At 41.1% G+C, this 25072-nt stretch overlaps 1 protein-coding gene across 4 annotated transcripts in view; it reads left to right on the top strand.

The window, feature by feature from the left end:
* The first annotated feature begins 1214 nt into the window (after positions 1–1214).
* Positions 1215–25072, top strand: part of upf1 (UPF1 RNA helicase and ATPase) — a 61102-nt gene continuing 37244 nt past the window's right edge. For all 4 annotated transcript variants that reach the window (XM_052037815.1, XM_052037814.1, XM_052037813.1 and 1 more), the window contains exon 1: positions 1215–1736. In XM_052037815.1, the coding sequence (XP_051893775.1) occupies positions 1566–1736 (171 nt within the window). In that variant the 5' untranslated portion in view covers positions 1215–1565. The remainder of the gene's footprint in view (positions 1737–25072) is intronic.

The following is a 25072-nucleotide window of genomic DNA, read 5'->3' as shown; positions in this document are numbered from 1 at the left end:
TACAAGGAGAGAAGGAGAGTTGTACACAGTTAGAAGAATGACTGGTGATCCAATTGAAACATGTAAAACATTTATGGGGTTTTACAGGGTAGATGGCAGAGATGATATTTCCCTGGCTTGGAGTGTTACAGGTCACAGTCTCAGGACTGAGGTAAGAAGAAATTTCTTCATCCAGAGTGCAATGAGTCTTTGTAATTTTTAACCCGAAAGGATTGTGGAGGCTCAGTTGTCCAAGAGAACAATAGATGATTCCCTAAATATCACTTCATTCTTTGAATACGGGCTCAATGCAGGAAAGCAGTTCTAAGGTAAAAGATCAGCCATTGAGTGATAGAACAGAGGCGAGGGATTGAAAGGATTACTCCTAATCTTAATGACATCCTAGGTTATTCTGTCTCTGTTGAGATTACAGTAATTTTCTCATAATCCATATTTCAGGTCTGTGAGTACCTGAAATAAAACAGAAAATGCTGAAAAAACAGATCAGACAGCATCTGTGGAAAGAGAAACAGTTAACATCCCATCATCAGAACAGATCTTCTCTTTCAGCTTTCCAGCACCTACATTCTTTTTTATTTCCATTTGCTGTGGATACCTGATCCATCCTCTCTCCCTTTGGAAAGGTAATAGCAACCAGATTAAAATAGAACGGAGATCAGCCGGCAGCAATATTGGCCCGATGGGAGTGGCTTTAACTGGACACTGCTTACATAAAGAGCCATCTCATAATCCCATTAATCTGTATTGACTCGGGACAGACTAAGAAAGTACTTCAGAACAGTACACTGATCCCGTGTAACCCTCTCAGAGAAGGTAACAAGTGCCTAAGGAAGGCTCACAACCAAGGACACCAGCCCTGAGGAGACACAGTGGGTCTCAGAAGAGCAATGGGACTTAAAGGGGCATAATGGACGCGTGAGCACTGGGTCTAAAATGGCAACCTGTCAGTCAGGGAGAAAAGGCGGTCCAGAGTGGCCATAGACTCTCCTCCCAACGCAACCCGCCAACGTGTTGCAGTGCCGTCGGGGCGTGGACAGGGCTGTGGAGGCGGAAGCGCCCAACCCGGAGACGAGCTGCTATCCACCTCCGCTCCCTTGGCGCTTGCCTCCACTCCGCCACTCTCCTGTGTATTACGTCACCCGTCCTTGCCGGTGAATTACGTCACCCGAACCCAGGCGCGCCCAACAGCGTTTCTACGTCAGGGCGTTCTGTGCAGTACGTCAGTGCTGCGGGGGAGTTGCGGCTCTGGCGCTGTTGCTGGGGTTGTGTGTCCGGCCATCGATTGCCGCCCGCCCGCTCAATCCGGCCCCGATCCCGCGGCCCTTCACCTGGCCCCCGATCTCCAAAGTCTTTCGCCTGGCCACCAACTCGAAGGCACTCCGGCGGATATAAACTCCACGGTCCCTTCGCCCGGCCCAAGCCCGAGGCCCAGCACCTGGCCTGGAAGCTGCGGACGTCCGGCCCCGGCGCGAACCCCCCGTCTGCCCCGCGCCCGCGCAGCGGTCGTTGCCCTGTGGGTTTGAATCGCGCCGGGGGCGAGTGCGCGCTCCCGCGCCGTGGCCGCCATGAGTGTGGACGCGTACGGGCCGAGCTCGCAGACGCTGACCTTCCTGGACACCGAGGAGGCCGAGCTGCTCGGCGCCGACACGCAGGGCTCCGAGTTCGAGTTCACCGACTTCACTCTGCCGTCTCAGACCCAGACTCAAGGCCAGAGCCAAGGCCCCAGCGACGGGCAGGTGAGGAGAGCGGTGGGGATTGGGTGAGAGGTAGCGGTTGAAGGTGGGGAAGTTCGCACGGTAACCCCAGGTGGTGTGATATAACTCCAGGCCTCGGCAGCCCCCGTCCGGCGTTTCCTGGCTCGGAGCGTGGTCTCGGGCCTCGGCCCCCGAAAGAGACGCACATGGCGGCAGGAAGCGGTTCCTGGGCCGGAGGAAGGACGGAGGGAAGAGGTGGAGTGGGTTTGCAGAAAGGGGTGTATTCTATCTCTTCCCCTTGTGCGCCCCACATCGCACACAAACTTTCCCTCGCTCCCTCCTCCCTCTTTTTCTGCCCCTGCCCCCACAAACTCTGGCCCTCCTTCCCCCATTTCTTTGGCATTCCCCTTCCCAGCTCTCTTCTCCAACTCCCTACACACGCTTTCCTTCCTTTCATCCATCTGTCCATCTCTCCTTCGGATGGTCTTCCCCATCCTGACTCCCACCCCGTCGTTCCTCGTTCCCCTGACTCGAACTACCGGTCACCTGCGACGGCTACAATTCTCATCTGTTGTCGTGGGGAATTACTTCTTGTAAGATGTTATCGTGATGATAGTCTGGAGTGAGGAGTGTTGTATAGGCTGGAGAAGTTTGGCAGAAATATTTGTGGAAAAGTTGCTTGCCATTTAGCATATACCTAAATATCGGTCAGGTCACGCTTTAGGTGAGTTGCGTTTTGGCTGAAAACGCAAGGAATTGGGCATGTGAATGAATGTGCCTCCTTTTATCCAAAACTATCATTGTGGTGCTTGTGCAAGGGAAGTCGCTAAATACTAGTTCATGTTTAAAAGTGACAGTTAGTTGCATCAGCGGTAGGAGTAAGAGAACAATTAAAATTCCATATAAAGATTCTGGATAATTACCTGATCACTGCTCATGGTAGTCTTGAGTATTGTACGTTTAAGCAACAGGTGGAATCAATATACAGGTAGGACAGTTAACTGAATATTTATTTTAGCTGTTGTAAAAGGAATGCAGTACTTGTGGGTGGCTCATGTAACTAGTCTGAATCAGGCCTTGTTATTACCAAGCTTATGCCATTTACTATGATTTTAATGAGTCTTGGAAAGGAGAGTGGGAGGCCATACATTTGTCTTCACCTCAGCAGTGAGGATGCAGTAACTGAGGTGAGAGAGTACTGCATGGCAGCTTAGCAGTAGATTAACTAGAGTGATTGAAAGTTCTTTTGAAAGATTTGGTATTTCAGTGAGGGTATCACTCAATGTTAATGTATTGAAGAGTCTAGACAAGGCAAAGATAGGGACACTGCCACACCTGGTTTTAAAGACTTTGCTTCACTGGAAGAGTAACATATAAACTTGAAGGAACCACAACTCCTTCCCAGGTCGTGGTCATTCGTTGTAGACATGGTAAAATGAAAATTAGTCTGGTAATGGTGTTGTTGCTAAATTACTCTTGTATTACATTATTAAGCAGACAAACACAAATACCATATAACAGACTCTAATTTGCTGTTCAGTATTCCAGCACTGGAAATTGTAAAGTCTGGCTCAAGTGTGTGCTGACAGCTGTTTTGTGTGTTTGATTCGCAGTGTGGCAGGTGGACATTGATAGCAAGGCAATGTTAAAGAACCTCAGGTTCACAATAGAGGCTGTTTTTGATATATTTACCCAATTTGCTTACCCTGTGGGAATCCAGTAGAGCAAAGCTTTCATTTCCCTACCTAGCAAAGTTTCTACCTTCCACATTGATACTTGTGATGCTGTCAGTTTGTGTCATAATACACCCATGGGTTCATATCACTGAAAGACTGCAGCTAGTAACCCATTGGTGAGCTAGATTTATACAGATTCCCAGAAGCAGACTGCCTATGGATAATCTAATTATTCTCATGGAGGGTTCACATTATGTTGAAAAATCTCTACATTTTAAAAAAAAGGTAGAATTAAAGAAGTAGAGGGCATGTGCTGAGAAATAGGAGCTCATTTCAGGACAGATTGATGCTTTCTTGTAGAGACTTGGGTTCTGAACAAGCAAAATCTTGTGTATGACTAATTATGGTGTAATATTTGTACACAAGGAATTCCAATGCATATGATGATTGTAATCTATAGGGATGGTACAAGGTGAGTTGCTTCAGTGTACTTTCCTGAAGTTCTTTAACTGTGCAGCCTCTTGTGATACCTCCCTCTGCTAATGCTGGTGTGTACCCACTGATCTCAGATGTAACAAATTTCATCTGCATCATGTTACTAACTGTAAAGGGAAATGTAACTTTTATATTCAGTCTTTATTGATTGATTGTAATGTTTGTGCAACATTTGATAATTGGAAGATTTCTTGGTTTAAAGTTGCAAAAATGTCACATTTGTGACAGTGCCAGGAATGTGATGTACACCGTCATTTGACTTCTGGCTGATCCTGCTGTACTTCAATTCCCTCATGTACAACCGGATGTAAATAATTAGCTGAGTTTCAAACTCTATTGTTATTAACTACTCGACCTGTTCTGTTTGAGGTCTATTAATTTTTATATTTTGCATCTTTAAGTTCCTTTGTCAGCGGTATGCCTGTTGCCCTCTTCATTTCATGGACATATTCTGAAAAAAGAGACCTTGCTCCAGGCCTTTGACAATGTTGCTATATTATCATAAAATGTCGCACAAAATTTCATTGTGGTTTGCAATGAATTTGATTTTGCAAAAAAAAATCCTGGTCCAACCATGGCTAACAGAATCGATTAAAAATGTTGGATTAAGGAAAGAACTTGAATGTTCCAAAAAGTGTGATTAAACCTGAGCATTGGAAGCACTTCAGAATTTGGAAAAGAATGGTCAAGGGAAGAAATGGAATATGTGAGTAAACTAACAAGAGGTATGGTAGTGGCATGTGGTGAAATAACCAGTCTAGTAATCCAAAGGCCTGAACTAACAACTGACAGGGCAGAATTCATACCTGATAGTTCAAATCTTGCAATTGTGTGTTTGTAATTCCAGGTGATTAACAGAATTAAAATAAAAATCTGCTGGGTAATGACTACTGTATTGTCATAGAAACCCAACTGGTTTGTTAATGATCTGAATTTGCCATCCTTGAGTGACCTATATGTGACTCCAGACCTCCAGGAAGTGTATGTCAGGTATGGGAAATTGCTATCAAGTGCGTCGATAAGATTTGTAAGAGGATGTAGAAGAGATCTTAAGAAAGCAGTTGGGGGAAAATGGAGGCATGAAATGGCCATGGCCAACAGAATAAGAGAATTCCAAGACTCTTTATAAATATGTCAGAAGTTGGGGAAAGACTAGGTTCCCTCAGGAACCAAAAGGAAAATCTTTGTGTGGAGCCCTGGACCTAATCTTTCCCTAGCTATCCTCTTCTAATATATTTATGAAATGTTTTGGAATTCCCTTTAATGTGTGGTGTCCTGAATGAATACTTCGTCAATATTTAGGTAGAAGAATGGAAAATTAGGAGAGGTTTCTCGCTGAGGAACATGTGTGCATCAGGAAAGAGGAAGTGTTAGAGATATTGATGCACTTTAAGGTGGAGAGATGCCCAGAGCCTGATGAAATCTATCCCAAGGTGTTATGTGAAGCAAAAGAGGAGACTACTGGGTCTCTGACGGAGATTTTCAGATTATCTTTAGCCACAGGTTATGTACCGGAAGACTGGAGGGTAGCTAATGTTGTTCCCATATTCACAGAAGCCAGGAAACTACAGACCAATGGGCCTTGAATTGGTAGTAAGGAAACAATTGAAAAAATTCTTAAGGATGGAATTTATGATTGCGTGGTAAGGTAGGGACTGAATAGGGGGGAATCAGCCTGGTTTTGCACAAATCCTATCTCAAATCTGAGTTTTTTTTTGAGGTTACTAAGAAAATTGAAGGCAAGGCAGTAGATGTAGTATACGTGGGGTTTAGCAAGGCTTTTGATTAGGTGCCACTCACTAGAAAGTTAGGGCAGTGGGATACAGGTGTTTTGGGAAACTGGGTCCAAAATTAACTTGTTAATGGGATGCAGAGAGTAGTGGTGGAGGGTTGTTTTTCTGACTGGAAGTCTTTAATAAGTAGTGTACTGCAGGTGGTTGGTGCTGGGACTTTTGTTGTTTGTCATACAGGGGCTGCCTGGGTTATAGAAGACTTGACTTGTGGAAATACAATACAATTTTTTTCATACATTTTTAAAGAATTTTTCAAGATAGTAATGTTTTGTATCCATTAATAACTGCATATGTATCAACTATAGTATATTCTACTAGTTTAATTATGGGGATTGTTAGAATGAATATGGAAGGTTTTGAATAAAATGAAAGATTTATAGAAAGTGTATGCAGAGTGATATGGCTAGCTGTAGAAAATGGACATTTCTGACTTGCAGAAAAATCAGTTTATGGATGGTTTTCAGGAACAGATCCCTTGTATATCCCAGTACTGTACTGTATATATAAATTGATGAGAATGTCTATGGTCTGATGAGTAAGTTTGCTGATGACAAAAGTTGGTGGAATTGTAGGTAAAGCGTGGTTGCCTAAGGATACAGAGGGACATAGATCAGCTGGAAGGTTGGGCAGAGCGGTAGCAGATGGAATTTAATCCAGACAAGTATGAGGTAATGCATTTGGGTCATCTAATACTTGCAGTAAATGTACAGTCAACGGCAGGAGCCTTCGAAGCATTGATGTACAGAGGGACATTGAGGTGCAAGTTCATAGCTCCCTGAAAGTGGCAACATGGGTGGTTAGGGTAGTGAAGAAAGCGTTTAGTGAAAGAGTTGGGACATTGTGTTGCAGCTGTAGAAGAATTTGGTTAGGTCACATTTGGAATATTTTGTGCAGTTCTGGACACCACACTAGAAAGGACGTGGGAGTGCTAGAAAGAGTGCAGAAGAGATTCACCTGGATGTCGCCTGGTGTGGAGGGTTTTAGTTACGAGGGGAGATTGGATAGGTTGGGATTGTTCTCACTTGAGTGGAGGAGGCTGAGGGGTGACCTCATGGTTTATAAAATTGAGGGGCATGGATAAGGTAGGTAGTCTCTCTCCAAGGGTAGGGGAGTCTAAAACTAGAAGACATGGGTTTGAGGTGTGATGTGAAATACTTAAAGGAGATCTGGAGGGGGCAAGTTTTTCCACACAGTTTGATGGAGTATATGGAATAAACTGCCAGAGGAAGTGGTAGAAGCAGGTACAATCAGTGTTTAAAACTCATTTGGTTAGGGGCATGCATAGGAATGGGCCAAATGCAGGAAAATGGGAATAGCATAGATGAGCATCTTGGTTGGCATGGATGAGTTGGGCTGAAGGGCCTGTTTCCATGATGTATAACTCCCTCTGACCAATGTGACTAACTCTAAAATGTCTTCTGAAGTTCTCTAATAAGCCACATGGTTCAAGGATAGTAGGGAGGGACAGTAAATATCAGCTTTGCCAGTGGTGCACAGATCCCCAAAAATGAATAACATAAAAACTGATCATAAAATGCTTTGGTTTAGACATTTTCAAGAATAAACATTGGTTATTTGCAGGAAAACAGATCTGGCAGAGACATTGAGAGCTTAGTGTCTCTATAGCTTGAGACAAAATTTCTAGAGATTGTGGCGAAATGAAGGGTGAATTTAAGTATTAGTTTAAGAAAAATGTATATTAATTGGACAGAAGGTAAACAAATCTCCTGACGTGAATATCTTTTGTCTTGGGGTTTTAAGAGATAACAAATGGATACTTCAATTTTAATCTTCCAGCATTCTTTAAATTTTTGAATCTTCATTGCAGTTAGAAGGTCATGAACATATCCCATCATTTGAGAGAAGATGGGGGAAACTCTAGCTGTTTACTCTCATTAGGAGGGGAAAATGCTGGAATCTGTAACTAGTAGGAGAAATTACAAGAACCAGTGTACATAGTTTATGTATTTTCAATAACCTCTAAGATAACACATGAGGTTTAACAAAATAAGAGCTCATAGAATGGGGTAATATACTTGGATAAAGATTATGTAAGGAACAGAAAAACAACATGAATGGAAACAGATAAGCAGGCTGTTAGTACTTGGGGCCATGAGGGTCAGCGCTTGGCCCCATCATCTATGATTGATTTTGATAAAATAACATTGTTGAATTGTAGAAAATTGAGAAGTTTTGATGATAAAAAGTTGCTTTCATTGGCAGGTATTGGTAATAAACTTAATATTAATAGACAAATGAACCAAAGAGGAGAGATTTGTTTTCGCACAAGTTGCACTCTAGTATGGACTGTTTGAAAGACACAGAAACAAAATCAATGTTCATTTTCATAAGTGAATTAGACATGTATCTGACGTTACACACAAAATGCTGGAGGAACTGTGGTTGTCTGACTGATACTATTGACTTGAGTTTCCAATGAAAATGCTGTTCTCTAACTATTGCCTCCACCCCTTTGCAAATTTCTGAAACGCAACCTGACTGTTCACACCAATGTTTGAGTTTTTCCATCTGATTAATTCTACCTCAGTAACATAATTTGACACTGTGTACCTCACTAGTTTGCTCCTGTAACCTTTGTCTGTGCTCTTGTTACATCTAGATTTGGCCATTTCATCTTCTGACAGGCCTCCCTCTTTCTACCTTCTGAACTATAATTCATTCAGAATCTTGTCTCTGAAGTTTCAGTTGCCCAGCACCCTTCATTTGCTGACCTAAAGATTCTCTGAGTAACATTTCAGTTTAATTCTCATCTCCTTTCAAAATATCTTTATGGTCTCTTCCCTTCTGATTTCCAGTCATCAAATCGCTTTGCACTGAATTTAATCTCTCCACCTTTCATAGTCATTCCCTTAGATACCAAGTTACTTACCTATGGAATATCTTCCCCACATGCTCTCTCTTTTTCCCTTCAAGTCACTCACTAAAACAATCAATATTTACCAAGTTTTAGGTTACCTGCGGCAATATCTCCTGTGGCTCAGTGTCAGTTATTTGTCTGTTAATGCTCTTGTGATGTGCTTTGGGATGTTTTGCTACATTAGAAGTGCAATATGCATAGAAATTGTCATAATATTTATAAGCACAAAAGCTATTCTAATGATAATTCTGTGGACTATGGATAACTTTGTAAATTAACATGTATAGTATGGGCATATTCAGTGAAAGGGAAGCATTTGACAATGTGATTTAATTCATTTTCATCGAAATAATCCTTTCCCATTGCTTATTTCCATAGTGTGATAATTTCTTGATTGCACGTGCTGTTAAGTGAATTCGGACCTTTCTTTCTTCTTTTGGTCAGAAGGCATCCTTAACTAGCTTTGTGATAGTTGCCTTCTCCCTCCATGCTTTTTGCCTTTTATATTTTTTTTTGCTGCTTCCCCCAACATTATAACAATTGAAGTTTGATTTATTTGTTAATATTGCTGTTTGGGTTGATTTCCAGGCCTATAATGTTCCCAGAGTTGGAAGATATTAAATCAAATATTACTGTTCATCACTGCACCTAGGTTCTCCTTGGCTTATAAAGTATCCAAGCTTTCAATGCTAAGGAGAACCTAAATAATCACTTCTGTGTGTTGGGTAGGTGAGTTTGGATTTTTTATTTTGATCTCTTTTCCTGTGACCATTTGAATGAAGCCAAATGACTTCCCTAGCTGCTTTCTGAAGTTGTTTCAGGTTTCATTTCCCACTTTAGTTCTCTGGATTACTTTAATTTAGTCTTGTATGTATGACTCTTGAATTCTGTTTGTTGATTTGTGGGAGTACTAGAAATTATACAACCTACATTTTTCATTTGTTGAATCAGCTACTGGTACACCACTCATTGCTCATAAATCACTTATCTTGATTTGCACTGCTTTATATATGTTAATGTCTGCACATAAGATTTTTTTAAACTAATCTCCCATGACATTGCACTCAAGGATTGAAAGCCAGATTGTAGTTGTCTTGTGAACTGAGGTTAAAAGCCAGTGGATAATGAGATCATGGCGTTCGCTTGGAATTAAGTTCCCATTTTAAAGTCAGGCATTCCCTGCTTATTTTTGTACTGTTAATAAGTTCTTGCTAATACTCAGAATGGGAATTGCATGGTCTGCCAGTATTGCTATGGCAACCAACAACATTACTGACCAGTAGGTGTGATTACAACACTTTTATATAGGCAACATTCATTACAAATGTCAATCTTTAATGGAAAGTTCTGGACTATGCAGATACAAGATCCTTAATATAAAAAGATTAAAGTGTTAAGGTGTCCCTGCTCTGTTGTGAATACTGACATTGAACATTGGGTTGGAATTAGCCAGTACAGGTTGCCAATATCACCTGCATGTTAATGTTTCGTGAATTAACATTGTTGGCATTGATTTAATGCATACCATAATTGATTAGGGTGAAACCCAAATGATCAGTATGAATGACCATGTGTTATTTACTTTTGTGCAGTACTGCACAAAGCACTCTGAACTTTAAACAGCTGTTCAGCCCTTCCTTGGGCTGTGTTGCAATCACTCCTTGTATTTTATGTATCCATTTATTTTCAAACTGGCACCTGGGGTAGAAGCTGTTGATTGGCGCTTTAGTGAAACGTTGTGTGTTTTTATGGTGTTTGTTTTTTTTTGTGTATTCATTTGTTCAACATGGTACTTTTTGTGCAGTAGAATAGTGTTCATGCCATCTTATTGAGGAGCAGGGGTGACTTTAGTGCAATGGAACATTTACAATGGTGGTCCATTATTGGGCAGTGATACTCTGGGGATTGGTTTACTCTTTTCATGAGGCTATATAAATTCATATCTTAAAAATAGAATCTCTGCCTTCAGTTGCGCTGGTAGTTGAATTAATGGCTCATTTTATTTTTTTTCTTTGCTATATCAGCAGTCGTTATAACTCATCCTGTAGGTTTAGAAACTCCCAAGAAAAGAATGTTACCAACTGAACCAGCCTGCTGAACTGCTTTGTCCTGTGCCTGAAGGTCCTTGTTTTGAACTCTGGTGATCTGTGATTGTACATTAATGGCATTAGTTACACTTTTGATGCATTAATTTTATTAAAATGATATCCAGCGTGATTGATTGGAATAGTTTTAATTCATGCATTACTCAATGGCTTTGAATTTGAGACATTGCTGAAGATTTTTTTAAAATGCACCAAATTTACTCACTGAGGGTACACTGCCAGCACTTCCCAAACCCACAATCTCTACTGCAAAGGAGGACAGTAGGCACTTGGGAACAGCACTGCCTGCAGTTTCCTGTTAGCACACCATCCTGTTTGGGAAGTACATCAGTGATCCTTCAATGTCACTAGGTCTAAGTCCTGGAACTTTCTATCTAACAGCACTAGGAGAACAACTTACCCAGAAGGGCTGCAGCGGTTTGAGGTGGCTAATCAGCATCCTTTCAAGAGCAATTAAAGACGAGAAATAAATTTGGAATTTGCCTCTAGCTCCCTTCATAGTGTTCATAGTCATACAGCACGGAAACAGGCCCTTTGGCCCAACTGGTCCATGCCGACCAAGATGCCTCATCCCAGGCTAGTCCCATTTACCAGCATTTGGCCCATAACCTTCTAAACCTTTCCAATCCGTGTACCTGTCCAGCTGTCTTTTAAAAGTTGTTATTGTACCTGCCTCAACCACTTCTTCTGGCAGCTCATTCCATGTGGATACCATCCTTCATACAAAAAATTTGCCCCTTGTTTTCCTATTAAATCTCTCCCCTCTCACCTTAAACCTATGCCCTCTTGTTCTTGATACCCCAACCCTGGGAAAAAGGACTGTGCGTGCATTCACCGTATCTATGCCCCCCATGATTTTATACGCCTCTAAGATCACCCCTCATTCTCCTACACTCCAATGAAACAAGTCCCAACCTGCTCAACCTCTCTCCATAACTCAATCCCTCAAGTCCCGGCAACATCCTAATGTTGGCCTTATAGGTGATATCCAGATCCTAGAAAATGAATAAATAAAACAAACATATGAAGTGTCCAATTATTCAGTCCTTTGACTTTAGGAATGTAAATAAACCTTGTGCAATATCTATTCATGATTACTAAAGCACAGTCCTTGCTGTTGTATATCATAACTCCATCAGCCTGTTTCAGTTCCATATTTAATTCCCTTGTTTGGTAAAATATTATTCAAGCTGCCATTCATGGATGTTCCACACCCTTTGTGAAGAAATTTAAACATGTTATCCTGTTGGATCTGCAGAAATTTGGAATGGTTCCTGGTTTGGTGCATTGACTTTTTTTTCCATCCAGACTACTACTAATATTTTTGAGTTCATGGAACCATTCCCCTAGCCTTGTCATTCAAAATTTTTTTTTCATTGGCCATTTTGGCTGTGGGGGTGGGGGAAAGATGGTGATTCCAGACCTTTTTAAATTAGGCAAACTGAATTGTTTTTATTTGTGTCTTTAATGTAGGAAATTTTTATGCTGCCTCAGATTTAGGGGCAAATATCTTGACAGTTTTACACATTAAGAGATTTTGACCATTTGATCTTTGGGTGCTAACTTTTGCTCATTGAAAGTTTATGTTCCTGTCTTGATTGACTGGATTGCTCAGTGATAATTTTAGAGAAAGCTAGTAGATGAAAATCTATGGTTGCCATTTCAGGTGAAGCAAGGAGACTTGTGCCAGTTAGCTTCAAACAAGATGACTATTGTGATGTGTTTAGTCAGAGGGTGTGTACTATATCACAGACTATATCTTGCACCGTATTCTGATTATAACTGTGTCACCTGGCCTTATTTTAATGTCTATTTTATAGTGAAATTATAGTAAGAATGTTATATCATCATAACATATTTCTGAACATGTAATCCATATCCAGTCTTTATGCTCTGAGCCACTTTGGAGGAACAGATGGAAGGAAGCTGATCAAAATCCTGACCACAGATAGTGACACATATAGCAGGTGTGAGCATCATGGGTACTATGGAATAAAGCCACGTTTTATGTTTCCGATTTATAGAAATAAAACCCATTAATTTTATTTTGATTGAACTGAGCTTCACTCTTCTGAAAATCCTATGAAGAGGTTAGTGTAAGTTGAAGGATGAACTTCCTCACACACAGTTTTACAAATGAACCTCACAGAGTAATGTTTCTCTCTGCCTTGGCCAAGTTCCAATGACGTCAAAGTACCAGTGGGTCAGAAGGAATTGAAACTGTAGCTATTGAATCACAGCCTGTAGCAGCCGCTACATTCTGTTATCTAAATTCCATTTTCTGCTAGTGAGTTCTTTACAACGTTGGAGACTTTTTTTAGATCTACAAATGTGCCCTCTTGAACCTTCGTGCTGAAAGATGTTACCTGTATGAACAGTGGCTATATGATCTACCAGCCTTGTGTTTTAGATTGACTACATTTGACCCCTTCGAACTGTTACACAAGTCTCATTTTACATGGTCTAGCCGAATGTTAAGGCTGTTACACAGCAGAGGTTCTGAAGAGTAAAATGTAGTTCTTGTTACTCATATTGTATTACAGGCTTTAACATTTGGCTGCAAGCTTGTTTTTTAGATCTATAATAAGCCTTGTGTAACTTAAATAACAATTTGACCTAGTGATTCCTGTCTTCTGCTTAAGGGTTTGACTACCCGATTTTTGCCTAGCAACGTTGGGCAAAGTGCACCAAAGCTGACAAAAGTCCTCTCTTTTTGCATTGCTGGTCATGGGAGGGATAGTGGGACTTTACTGAGGCACAGCACAGGTATTTGCTTTCATTATTTACCATGCCAAGTATTGAATTGTCTGGTATATTATGACAATATTGCAAAGAATACAGAAGTCCGTGGTGGAATCTAAGGAGGAGTGAAAAATCAAACTTAGAAGAGCAGTGTGGTTTTATTTATATTGAAGGATGGTAAAAGAGTTTATTCAGTAATCTTTTCTATGACACACAGACCATTCAGCCTAAGCTGGCCCCAGCAGAGCAATCCCATTAGTGCAATTCTCTCTCCTTGTTTCCCCATGCCCTGCAACGTATTCTCTTGTATGCCTATCAAACTCTTTTGATTTATTTTTGCAATATACCTATGCTCAGGTGTACTTAGTCAACCTATCAACATATCTTTGGGGTTAGGGGGTGGAGAAAGAACCAAAGCACTCAGCAGAAACCTATGAGGTAACTGCGAGAATATGCAAGCACTGCACAGGCGGCGCACAAAGTCGAAAGCAAACCTGGGGTCTCCAGAGCTGAGGCAACAGTGCTACTACTGAAATGTCTTGTCATTTAATACAAAATGGGTATATTGATAATTGAATGTGGGAGAATGGAAACTGACATTTCTGCTTGGAGAATTTGGGCAACATGCATGGGCTGAAGCAAGTTGTTTGGGCCACAACTATAAATCAAAAAGCAAAAGCCAATACGGTTATCTTAAATTCATTTGTTCCATGACATTACTAGGCAGCTCATATGGTATATTGGATCTCAGTATGATATAATCAAATATATTCTTGATGATTTTCGATTGTTGAATGACTTAATTGCCTCTGAACAATGAACTTTGTTCCTGTCATTTACATGGATAAAGTTTGTATATTATAAGTAATCTGTAAGAAGAGAGCTATTTTGTAGAAACATCAGCTATTGAAACAGTAGTATGGATCTAAAGCCTTAACTTTTCTTGTATTTGCTCAATAGGAGGACTAAATGTGTAATGATAGTGGGAGGTGAAACAGGATGTGCATATCTTGCTTAAAAGGTATACTTTTAGGTCTAAATATTACTAAGTATCTGGGAATCCTTTGACTTTGGTGCTTAGATGTCTGTTAGCCATGTGCTAGGATTATAATATGGAACTGGGAATCTTAAAGTAAGCGCGTTTGTTTGGGGCTGGGCAGCCAGTTTCCTCTTGATAACCTCAATTCACAGCCTTAGAATTTGTCTATCTATCCCATTTTGATGCCCCTTTTGTACCTGAATCATAGCATCCTTACTAGAGCCTAACTAGTATTTTGTATAGATATTGCAAATCCTGTACATGTACTCATTTATAAAGCTCATACATTATTGTCCTTTACCTACCCAGGCTGTCAGTTCCATAGAACTCTGAAATCCAATCCCCAGGTCTCTATGCCACCACACCCCTTCCATTGTTTACTTCCAGTCCTATTCTTGCTATTCCTGTATTACCTCATTTATTTGCATCAAATAGCCTTCGCTATCCATCTGTCCATTCTGCTTTCCTGTTTTTTCTGAGGTATTTTACTCTTGTTGCTTGCTAAGTCAGCTCGTATCCAATGCAAGCAATGCCAATTATCCAAACTTTTTATTTCTTGTCAACCAATATTTAATCCATGCTGCTGCATTTTCGTTTCTCCATTAGTCTTAGAATTTTCTAACGGAACTCATTACACTGGATCTTAAAATATTGTGGATGTTGGAAATACTCGGCTTGGACAGTGTCTGTGAAGAAGGAAACAAAGCTTCAGAAAGGTCATTGACTTGAATCATTAAATCTGATTTTTTTTTTCTCTGACAAATGCTGTCTTACTGGAGTATTTTCTGTTTTATTTCACATGAGCTTAATATGGCAGTTTGCCTCTAACAGACCTGCAACATTTGTTACTTTTCAGTGTAAACCAAGGTCCATTAAAAATGTTAGTAAACACCCTGCAGTCATTTGCATTTGATACAGAATGGGCTTGCAAATATAAACTCATGGTTTAATAGTTGCACTGTTGCACCTGTTGTAGTGTTGTGGTCCCAGCACAAAATCTGAAGTGCAACTCTGAAGGAGTGCTGCACTGCTGGAGGTGACATTATTCGTGTGTTGTGAAATACTTATACCACAGCCTACATTACTAAAGTAGATTATCTGGTTGTTATCACTTCCGTTTTTGGGACTGTGACTCTGTTACAAATAAACTTGGAATTTGCAAAAGGGCCAAGTAAAACACTTGGGTAGTTTGCCTTTCTGTGCTACTAAATACCAAGAATATGTTAAGCATGGTGCAGTTAGTTGGGTACTGTATTCTTGGGCCATCTAAGAATTGGGATCTCTTTCTTTCAAAGTCTAATTCTCCAGATAGCTAGAGTGCAACAAGAGTGTTCAGATACTGTTTGTACAAATCTGTAGTAAATCTAGAGTTCCTGTAGTACCAGATATTCTGGTACACAAGCTCTTTTGTGACATCCATTCTGCTTTCAACCACATTGCCCCTATTATTTCTAGTAGCCTTTGTATGAAAAATCATGTTTTAGTTTGCCTATTTATGCATTTTTTTAAAAAAGTCTTAGCCTTTAGATGTGAATCTTTTATATAGATGTTCTCTTGGTTGAGGTGGTGGTCGTCAGAGAATGAACTCCATAAAGTCTCAAGGCAGCATCCATCCCAGTGCTAACTTTGTAGTTTGTTGAGATTAATACGTGACAATTTGTTGAATTTGGTGTATTACTAGGTACCAAGTTGGGGTATCTGCTGCACTCAATGTAATAATATGATTAGACCCTTTCATTCAAAGTCTAATCATTCTACAAATAGAGCTGGGCATTATAACACAACAGGAATGGAGTATTCAGGAATTGTTTCTAGTAATCAGTAGCAAATCCTGTGGAGCACTGCATGGTTTTCATTCCTGTACCACAAAAGAAATACAGCAGGATACATTGGTAAAGAGAAATCTTCAAGGATGAAAGTAGATTTAACAAGGTACAGCTCTCAGGATAGACTGAACTGACCATGGCACTCTTCTCTCAGCCTTCTTTCTGAATACATTATCATGGGCTTTCAGTTTAATCAAATTTATTTCATCTTTGGCAAATTCAAAAACAGGGGCCTTTAAATAGGAGGTAATCAATAATTTATTCACTGGATAGGGGAGTCACTGGTAAATCCAGGATATAATCCCTAATTTCCCTAAAATATGAGTGGGTCGGACTGAGTAATGTCAAAAGATTTCCTTCCTCATGGGACATCAGTAAACTAGGTGGATTTTACAAGAATCTGGTGATGTCATGTTCACCAATACAGATATTAGCTCTTCTATTCTCAATTTACTAAATATCCCTAGCTGTATTAGTTGCATTAGTCTAGTAACATAATCAACATCAGTTATATAGTCTATTAGTTAATAAATGGGAAATTAGGAAGATGCCTCCAGTGGAAGTGGTGAGTGTGCAGAAATCACTGATCTTTTTACCATAAGAAATGATTATGGCTAATCATAAATGCATTTAAGTTGAAATTACTCGAATAACATGAGAGAAAGGAGTAGAAGCAAAAAAAAATAAACTGCTGGATGAACTCAGCAGGTCAAAATCATCTGTGGAGGCAAAGGGATAGTTGACATTTTAAATCGAGACCCTGCATCATGACTGAGAGTGCCGAGGGAAGATGGCCAGTACATAGAAGTGAGAGGGAGGGGTGAGACGGAGGCTGGTAGGTGAAAAGTGAAAATAGATGGGGTGAGGGAGGGTGGATATGGATGCTGGTAAGTGATAGGTGGAACTCAATGAGGGATGATGGACAGATGGAACCAGGTGGGTGGGGGTAATGGGGGGGAGGGGGGCAGGAAGGGATGGAAAAGGTGAACATAAGGAGAGAAAACCCAGGTGGACTGCTGGGAGAGGGAAAAGAACACAGGGTGTGGTGTACCTGAAATTGGAAAATTCTGTGTTCATACCATTGGATTGTAGGCTACCCAAGTGGAATTTGAGAGAGTGTTCTAGTTTGCATTTGGCCTCACTGTGGGAATGGGAAGAAGTTCAAATGACATACAATCAGAAGTTCAAGATGGCTGTTGCAGACAGAGTGCAGGCAGTCTGCAAAATGGTCACCTAATCTATGCCTGATCTTGCTGATGTAGAGGAGGCCACATTACGAGCACTGAATGCAATAAACCAGGTTGGAGGAGGTGCACATGAATTTCTGCCTCACCTAGAAGTGCTGTTTAGTCCCTGGGTGGTGGTAAAGGAGGTGGTGTTGGGACAAGTGCTGCAACTACTATGGTTACAGGGGAAAGTGCCAGGGAGGGATGAACAAACCACTGAGTCACAGAGTGGTCCCTGTGGAAAGGAGAAAAGGGAATGGAGAGAGATGGGAAAATATGACTGGTGGTGGGATTCCCTTGGAGCTGGCAGAAATAACAAAGGATGATATTCTGGATGTGTAGGCAAGTGGGGTGAAAGGTGAGGGTCAAAGGAACTCTATCTCTGTTCTGTTTAGAGTGGGGTGGGGTTGAGAGCAGTCGTGTGGGAAATGCATGCGAGGGCTCCAACTACAGTAGAGGGGAAGCTGAATTTCCAGAAGAAGGAGGACATTTTAGAAGTCCTCAATGAGCCTTTCTACTCTAGAATGGATGTGGTGGAGAGAGACTGAGAGAAAGGGATGGCATACTGACAGGGTGGGAGGAGGTGGGGTCAAGGTAGCTGTGGCATTCTGTGGGTTTATAGTAGATATCAGTGGTTAGTTTGTCTCCTGAGAGAGCCACAAAAGAAAAGTGTCAGAGTCCAGGTGTAAGTTGGTGGCAAAGACGATAAAATTTAGTCCTACGTGAGTGCAGGAGGCAGCACCAATGTGGTTTCCCCTGCAGCTGTAGGAGGTGGAACATTTGTCCCTACACCTTCTCCCTCATCACCACCCAGCGACCTAAACAGTCCTTCTAGTTGAGGCAGATCTACTAGCACCTCTTCCAACCTGTTCTATTGCTTCAGTGCTGGCAACGTGGCCTCTTCTGGTGAAACCAACTGTAGCTTAGCCAATTGTTTTGTGAAGTACCTGCGCTCTGTCTGCAGCAACCATCCCGAGCTTCCAGTCGCAGGTCATTTCAACTCTCCTTCTCACTCCTGCACCGACCTGTCTGCCCTCCACCTTCTCCCCAGCCATGGTTTGGTCAAATGCAAACTAGAAGAGCACCTTGTATTCCACTAGGGTAGTCTACAACCCCATGGTATGAACATCGAGTTTTCTATTTTCAGGTAACCCATACCCCTTGTTCCTTTGCTATCCTATCAATCTACCTAGGTTCTCTCCCCTCTATTTTGCCTTTTCCATCCCTTCTTCTCATTACCCTTTTCCCCCACCTGGTTCATCTGCCCATCATCCCACATACTTATCTACCTGGGTTTCTTCTCCCTTGATTCACTTTTCCTATTCCCTCCCTCTCCCACACCTGATTCCATCTGCCTATCATCCTTACCTTATTTGGTTTCCACCTGTTACCTACCAGCCTCTGTCTCACCCCTCCCTCTCACTTCTATATACTGGCTACCTTCCCTGTATACTCCCAATCTTGATGCAGGGTCTTGATCTGAAACATTGATGATCCCCTTGCTTCCATAGATGTTGCTTGACCCACTGAGTTTCTCTAGCAGTTTTGTTTTGGCGCCAGATTCCAGCATCTGCAGTCTCTTGTGTCTCCGATGAGTAGAAGAAAATGCTAATAGGGTGAGATTGGGAAGTAGGAAGGCTTGACGATCACAAGTACCAACACAGAATAATTGGGTTGAATGCCCTTCAACTTGATGTAGATTTAATTAATTAGAGATGAATTATTTTGGCCACAACTTGTTGCCTGTTTCGGTGTGTCACATTTACTGAAATTAATTGTATGAAATGTAGAAACTAAGTTACTGCTACTGCTTCCTGTTTGGTACTTCTGGCAGGATTTAATGTTGCCAGGTTGGTTTACCTATTCTCTGTCAAGCTGTCCTTTTCAAAACTCGGTGTGCTGCTTGTCAGTGGTTGAATGTCTTTTTGATCCAAGGATCTGGAAATTTAGCAGATTTTAGACAGGGTGTAATTAATAGTTTCTTAGGATAGTCATTTGAGCCAATGTATCACATGGCCAATGCCTAGTATTTGCTGAGACCATGCTTATTAATGGAGAATAAAGTTCACTCATCTCTGGTCGCATTCTTTTTGCCTTTTCAGCTGTGAAGTGTGTAAGAGCATTTTGAAAATTTATATAAAGGTTAATGAAATTATGTGGATGGTTGCTTGTATACCTGTGGCCAGGTGTGTGTATCCATATGCTTATTCTTCAATTTACCTTGGTTCATATTACTCAAATGTCAGAGTTGAAATCTCAATAATTAAGGATCAATAGTACACATCAGGTAAGTGGTTTAAATGAATATCATCTGCCTGTTCATGATGATAAAGATACTGTGATGTTATCTCAAGGAAGGCAGCATGCTGTATCCTGGCCAGTATTATGTAAACTAAGCAAGCAAATAAGTTGACACTATAGTTGTCAGTCACCTGTGAGCAGTGATTGTCTAGCCAATAGGCAATGGTTGGCCGCCATCTATGTATATTTTTATTTCCTGATTTGCAAATCTCTAGAATTCCGGATTCAAAGGGTTGGTTTGATGACAATTGATACATTTTGCATTTGAACTTCAAAAGTGGTTAATGTCAGAAACTTAATTTATTTTGGTTACCAGAAGTATGAATTTTTTTTTGTGGGGTTTCATGGTAAATACCTCACTGGCCTAGTAACAAGTGTAGACTTGCCTAGATTAACCATGTATGCAAAATGACAGTTCAACTATATTCCATTTTGGTATAAGTTAGACAGGAACACCTGTTGGATATTTCAAAGCTGTACTATGCTAGGCCTTTCTTCCCTTCTGTTCTCTCTCTTTCCCCCACACCCATCCTTGGTCATTGCCATATGTTAGGGCACTTAGACATTTGCCAGGATTGTCATTCTGGAGGTTAGAAGAGGTGAGTATTTAATGCAGAAAAGTTTTAAATCATGATACTGTAGAATTGGGAAAAATGAAAATAAACAATCTAGAGAAATGAAACTAGTGTGTGCTTTAGTGGAAATGCTGTCACCACACTATACAGCAATGGTAAGAGAGAATGGGATCTTTTAAATGTTGAAGTCAAGGATGAAGCAGAGGTCCCAGAAAGTGATAATTAATTTGAATATTATATATCACTTGGAAATATTGCAGTCTTAATGAGAAAAAGTATGATCATAGATTGGTCTCAGTCAGATGTTTATGTCACTATTTTTTAATTGTGTTCAGTGTACAGTAGACCACTCAGCTCCCCTTCCTGTTCCCCAAAGCTAGTTGATATTTTGAATGGTTCCTCTGTGGCTATTATCCCATGCCTTTCAAATATGCCAATGTCATCTCTTTGCCCATGTGCCTGTGCATACTATGACCCTGATAGTACTAGAAATGTTAGGGCACAAGTAGAGTGTGTGAATTACTGGACTAGTATCTGACTGCTTGGACTATAGATGCAGGGGCAGGAGTGTGAATCTTTCATTGACAGTTGGGAGAATTTAATTGCAATTAGAACTAGTATCAATAGTAATGACCATTTTATGCACCTGTTGTAAATACAAAACATTATTTGATTCACTGATGTCTTTTGAAAATTTGTCACCTTTGACCATTCTAGCCTAAGTATGACACCAGGCACACCAATATGTGCTGACTCTTAGCTGGTCTAGCAAGCCACTTGAGGAAAGAATTTTGCCATCATTATCCTGTCTGGCCTATATATGACTCCAGTATAATTAATTTTTAACTTCCTTCGCAACTCTGAAGCAATGAAGTGCTCTGTAAATGATAAAATTGCCACTGGCATCCACATCCCTTGAACGAACAAAACAAAATGAGGCATCAGCAATATATGCTTGTCTCACCAGCAACACCCATGTTCTGTGAATGTTTCCAAAAAAAACTCAACAGATCTGTCAGCATCTGTGGAGAGAACAATGGAGCTAATGTCTCACATGGCCATCAGATGTTTGGCTGAAAAAGGGGTCTTTCTTGAAATAATTTGTTGTTGATATCTCTACAAATGTTTCCAGCGTTTTTCTTTTGCACAAACTAGATTTAAACCTGGACCCCAAAGTTGAAAGGACATTCATGTGATTCCCTGTCATATTTCTAAAGAAACAAGATTTTTGTGTATTCTCAGTGAAGGGTCTCAGCCTGAAATGTTGACTGTTTATTTCCCTCCATAGATGCTGCCTGACCTGCTGAGTTCCTCCAGCATTTTGTGTGTGTTGCTCCAGATTCCAGCATCTGTAGAATCTCTTGTGTCTACAATATGTGATGTTTCCTTCGATGCAATGCAAAAGAACTAATGTAATCAAATTAGAGTGAAAAGCTGGTAATGCAGCAAGTCCGGGTGCACCTAAAAGAGTAGGTTATTGTGTCAGGTACATGTGCTTTGTTGGAATGCTGAAGGTAATTGAAATCCTAGTTTGAGCAACGAGAAATTCTGCGTGTCCTTGCAGGCTTGGAATTATTTGCACTACCAAAAGGAAACCACCTCTCAAGACCACTGGCCAGCTCTCTCCAGCTGTGATCAAAGTCTTAAGGTTGGATTGCATCAGTGTCCAGGTTAGCTAATGCCAGGAATAATTTGAAGAAATTTCACAACTATTGTACAGATTGCAGTCCACACTTAGTGTTGGAAAGTTGGGTACATTCAGAGTCTCAACTCAAAATTCCATGGAACCTATTTGCAACTCAGTTATAGAAACATAGAAAAACTACAGCACAATTCAGGCCCTTCAGCCCACATGAAAGTATTGATGTTGTGAAATTATTTATTCCAAGTCTCCCAGATGGATCTCAAAGCAGGACTATTGTGTACAGATGTGGTCTCTCTAACTCGGGCAAATGTATTTTTGATTGAGAGAGTGTAGCACAATTCCACCGGATTGATTTCTGGAATGGTGGGTTTATTGTACAAGAAAATAAGTAGTTGGCCTTGAGTTTAGAAGGATGAGAGGTGATCTTATTCACCATACAAACTTCCTAAGGCTTGACAAGTTAGATGCAGGGGTCATTTTATGCTTGGTTGAGATGTCAGAATTGAGGGTTTGCTGGGGGGGTGGGGGGGGGGGGTGGGTTTGCAGTTGCAAAATGAAAGGTTGGCCATTCAAGACAATTGAAAAGAAAATTCTCCACCAGATGGAGATGAAGCTTGGAATTCACTGCCAAAGAGGACTGGAAGAAATTGGTAAATTTTTAAACATTAAAGGAATTAAGGAATGTGGGGTTAATGCAAGAAAATGACACTGAGATAAAAGGTGAGCCATGATATCACCCCTAGACTTAATCAAAGTAAATTTTTCTCTTGCTCTTATGGATGTCCCTAAGGTTCAAGCAAATTTTGTGATCTTGTAATTTAGCTCTTGGTCCATATTTGCAGTCCTTCCTAGACTGCTATATTTTTCCTAAGGTTGTTCGTAGTATTCCAGGTGATGTCTCACCAGGCCTTTCACAGCAATTGCATAATTTCTATTCCCCTTTTGATGAGACCCTGCTGCTTATAAGGCCAATATTGCCAGTTTTTGCTTAGATCTTGAAGACCAATTCAGAAGAATTTGAAGGCTTGTGTTCCTGCAGTGACCAAGAATATGGAGCTTTGTCATTGCTCTAGGGGTAATTTGAATATCTGTGTGTGTTTACTGGTCACATTGTGTTTAGAGCTTCATGTTCCAAGTCTTGACTGAATTTTGTCGAAGAAAAGTGCAAGTAATTACTGAAGAAATGTGGACTATATGAGCTTGAAACCATTAGTATAAAGAACTCTTAAGTTACATAAGAGTGAACAAAGAGGTAAATGCAGAACACAGCTGGCAGCTGCATTGTGCAGGAGTTGCTTCAGCAAAGGGAAGATATAAAAATGTTGCTTGGGAAACTTGTTACTTTGATGAAAACAGAACAAAGAACTTAACCGTTAGTTGTTTCTGAATCTGGTTTACATGTTCCCGGTTATGTCTCTTAAAACTGCTGTTACAGACTTCAATCCTGTGTTGATTAAAATTTTATCCAAGAGCCTCTTGACTGTCATTTTCTTGTTCTCTCCCATGAGGCAAAACCAGTGGCACATTTCACAACTTTGATTTTAGCCAATTTGTTTTTTTTTTGACCCTCAAGGTTTGACCTTAAACTGGTACTTTCTGCCCAGCATCCATCTTGTGTGCAGCAAGGCTGCATTAGTTCACTACAGAAAAGTACCTAGCACAAACTTGAAGGGGTTGTGACTGCAATAATCAGTTGCAACAGTACTTGGAAATCTCTGTATTATATGTATGTTCAAATCCTGAAACAAAAAAATAATCATTAGTAAATCCCTATCTTGCCACCTAAAGATTTGCAGTTTTCACAGCAGGATGATTTGATGTGTATCCAACACTTAATGGAGTAAGCAGCTTGTCTGGGTCTGGAGATTGGCACCATTTTGAATGGGGCATGCCAGTTGATGGAACCGAGATCCAAAAGATGCAGAATTGGAAGGCTGAACAAATATAAACTGACATGTCGTAATGGTGGTATTGGTTTATTATTGTCACTTGTACCAAGGTGCAGTGAAAAGCTTGTCTTATAAACCAATCGTACAGGTCAATTCATTACATAGTGCAGTTACATTGAGTTAGTACAAAGTGCATTGATGTAGTACAGGTAAAAACACTAACAGTACAAAGTAGTGTCACAGCTACGGAGAAAGTGCAGTGCAATAAGGTGCAAGGTCACAACAAGGTAGATCGTGAAATCATAGTCCATTTCATTGTATAAGGGAACCGTTCAATAGTCTTTTTCTTTTTCAATCTTTTTATTAGTTTTCAACTTAATACAGATTGATATATAGCATCAATATTTATACATGTAATATAAAGAGATCAAGATAACAATCATAGTGTGGCGACTCACTGTCTAGTCGGGCGAACCGGCTCGGCAGTCGGGTCGCGCAGTGTCGGAGCGACGAGGCCCAAGATGGCGGCGGGCCTTGTCTTTCCGAGTGACGGGGAGAACCCGCGCGCGGGAAAGTCCTGATGACGTAGGACTTACGTCATTGCTGGTTGTTTTGGGCAGGAACATTCTCCCTTAAAGGGCCCGCGCAAGGCGGGAAAATAAACCAGTTCTGTTTGGCAATCCTCCGAGTAGAGTCTTGTTTTATTCCGCGGTAGCAACCGCTACATTGGTGACCCCGACGGTCCAAACGGCTTTTGGACCCGCGAAATGGACGACAGCGCAGCAGCCAACGCAGTGGCCCTCAAGTTGCCCACCTTTTGGACACTTCGGCCCAGTGTCTGGTTTGACCAGGCCGAAGTGCAATTCCACCTTCGGCAGATCACCTCCAACTCCACGAAGTACTACCATGTGGTTAGCTCTCTGGACCAGGAGACAGCCGCCCAGGTTGGAGACTTCATCCAGTCGCCTCCGGAGGAAGATAAGTACCCAGCTTTCAAAGACCTTTTGACCCGGACCTTCGGCCTCTCCCGTTGTGAGCGCGCCGCCTGCCTGCTTCATCTGGATGGCCTGGGGGACAGATCCCCATCCGCCCTAATGAATGAGATGCTGGCATTGGTCGAGGGACACAAGCCATGCCTGATGTTTGAACAGGCCTTCCTCGAACAGCTCCCCGATGACATCCACTTGT

The sequence above is a fragment of the Pristis pectinata genome, chromosome 24 (assembly GCF_009764475.1).
Source record: "Pristis pectinata isolate sPriPec2 chromosome 24, sPriPec2.1.pri, whole genome shotgun sequence".
In the NCBI taxonomy this organism is placed as follows: Eukaryota; Metazoa; Chordata; class Chondrichthyes; order Rhinopristiformes; family Pristidae; genus Pristis; species Pristis pectinata.
This window is presented reverse-complemented; position numbering and strand designations above follow the sequence as displayed.